This window comes from Marmota marmota, unplaced genomic scaffold, assembly GCF_001458135.2.
Source record: "Marmota marmota marmota unplaced genomic scaffold, marMar, whole genome shotgun sequence".
Lineage (NCBI taxonomy): Eukaryota > Metazoa > Chordata > Mammalia > Rodentia > Sciuridae > Marmota > Marmota marmota.
This window is the reverse complement of record NW_026000324.1, coordinates 1189-3308: the sequence shown is the minus strand read 5'-3', so window position 1 is coordinate 3308 and position 2120 is coordinate 1189. Positions and strand designations below refer to the sequence as shown.

At 43.7% G+C, this 2120-nt stretch overlaps 1 protein-coding gene across 1 annotated transcript; it reads right to left on the bottom strand.

Moving 5' to 3' along the window:
• Positions 1–170: 170 nt before the first annotated feature.
• Positions 171–1821, bottom strand: Snx12 (sorting nexin 12; the record flags this gene model as incomplete). The annotated part of the gene is made up of 3 exons (XM_015476832.1): positions 171–334; positions 723–847; positions 1726–1821. Coding segments are annotated over 3 exons (324 nt in total), but the record flags the coding sequence as incomplete, so codon positions are not given.
• Positions 1822–2120: the final 299 nt, after the last annotated feature.

Below are 2120 nucleotides of genomic sequence, written 5' to 3'. Positions count from 1 at the left end.
CCCCACTCCCAACCAAAGGGCATCTTCCTGTGGTTTCCCACTTCTCCTCAGAGACAAGGATCCAAGCAGAGTACCCACACGGTATAGTCAGGTACCAAGGGGCACAATGCCAGACAGTCTATCAAACCAGGGGATGGGCAGCCAACTTCAGATCAAAGAGAGAGAGAGGCTTAGTGTAAAAACCAATGTCATTTCAGCAGGAAAGTAGAGGGTAAGTGGTGAGAGGGACTCCTACTGGCGCACCTTCCCGGGGACGTAGTTCCTGTCAATTGCCTCCTCCTGTAGGAACATGTGTAGGCAGCGTTCGTTCTGAGCCAGTGGGTGCCCAGCAATTCTATAAAGAGACCAAGATGGTTATCGGTAATATTTGAAATCAGAGAACATTAGCAGAGGGGTGGGAGTGCAGACAGGGGAGGAAGGGCAAGGTCAGCCTTAAGGTTTGAACCACTGTAGGACAGCAGTAGGGTACTACCTCAACCCTAATATTGTAAAGGGGAAGGGAGATAGAGAGACAAGGTACAGAAATGCCTAGATACAATCGTTAACATGCAGTGCTCTTTCAGGACCAGAATTTTGCTCAGAGGAATGGAGTTTCACTGTCCAGTCAGCCCACCACACAATCAGCACTACATCACAGTAGCCATTACAAAAGATGAGGTAGACAAAACAGAAAACCCATAATGGAAAAGTAACAAATAGGGCCTCCTGGGAAATGGGCTTACTTGTTAATAAACTGTTCAAGGCCCTGCCTCCTTTCTTCAATGAAAGATTCCTCAAAGATCCCTTCATCTCCTCGGAAAGGGAGCTGCCGCTTCAAAGCTTTCCCAGGCAGTGGTGGTACTACAATCTGTAGGGAGATGCAAAATATCACCCCATGGAAAAAGGAAAGAGAGCAAATGTGATGGTAAAGCACTGTATACCTCATCTATTCATATTTTTCTTTCTTTTTTGTGGTACTGGGGATCCAACTCGGGGCCTTGAGGATGCTCTACCACTGAGCTACATCCTCAGACCCTGTATACCTCATTTCTTATTAGGCATAGGGTCCATCCTGTCCCAAGCCCAGTAACTTACAAAAACTAAGACTACAAGAACAGTCAGGATAGTTCATATTGATCTGTTTTTGTGGAAAGATGATTTTACCATCTCAAAAGAAAGGAAATAAAGTCCAAGTACTCCTACCTTTCCTTAACAAACCACCACCATTCAAGAATTTAGCTGGGTCTTTCCCGACACTATATTTTACATTTTTAGTACCTATAAGGGGTTATTTTGTACAACTTTACTAGCCACTAAGTGAAGTAATATTTTTTTAATTCTCTTAGCTGGGCACAATGGTGCACACCTGTAATTCCAGCAACTTAGGAGGCTAAGACAGGAGGGTTACAAGTTCAAGGCCAGCCTCAGCAACTCAGCAAGGGTCTAAGCAACATAGCAAGACCCTGTCTCAAAATATGAGATAAAAAGGGCTGAGGGTGTAGCTCAGTGGTAAACTGCCCCTGGGCTTAATTCCCAGTATCAAAAACTAAACATAAGAAAACTAAAATTGTCCTAAACTTACCTCCTGCAGTTTCAAGGGGTATTCCCATGCCAAATATATTGACATTTGGTAGATAAAAGTGTATTCATTCTGTCCATTCCCTTCAAGATTTTATAGACTGTGCTTATGCCCTTTCAGCTTATGTAGATCTCCTCTGAAGGTACCTCACAGGGAATGGGCCATACCTTACTATCTCGCTCCAGCTCATTTTTCAGCCACTCAAAGTCACTGTAGCGCCTCCGTACACAGGACTCTTTCAGCTTAAAGATAGGTAGGTTTGTCTAGAGGGAAGGAAGAATGAAAAGAAATAGTAAATATTATTCAACCTGAGGTGGCTACTGTCAGAACCATTGGACAGGTCCCAATTAAGAAATCTCCTATGGACCATGCACCTTTAAAGCTTCAAACTACCACCAGGTAAATATCAACCCTTACCACATACAACCATGCTACAACTAGTAATCAGAAGTCCCTTGCTGGTGCTGGGGAGTAGAGAGAACTTGCCTAGCATGCCTGAGGCCCTAAGTTCCATCCCCAGCAATGCAAAAAAATAAAAATAAAAATAAATCACTTGTTGCTT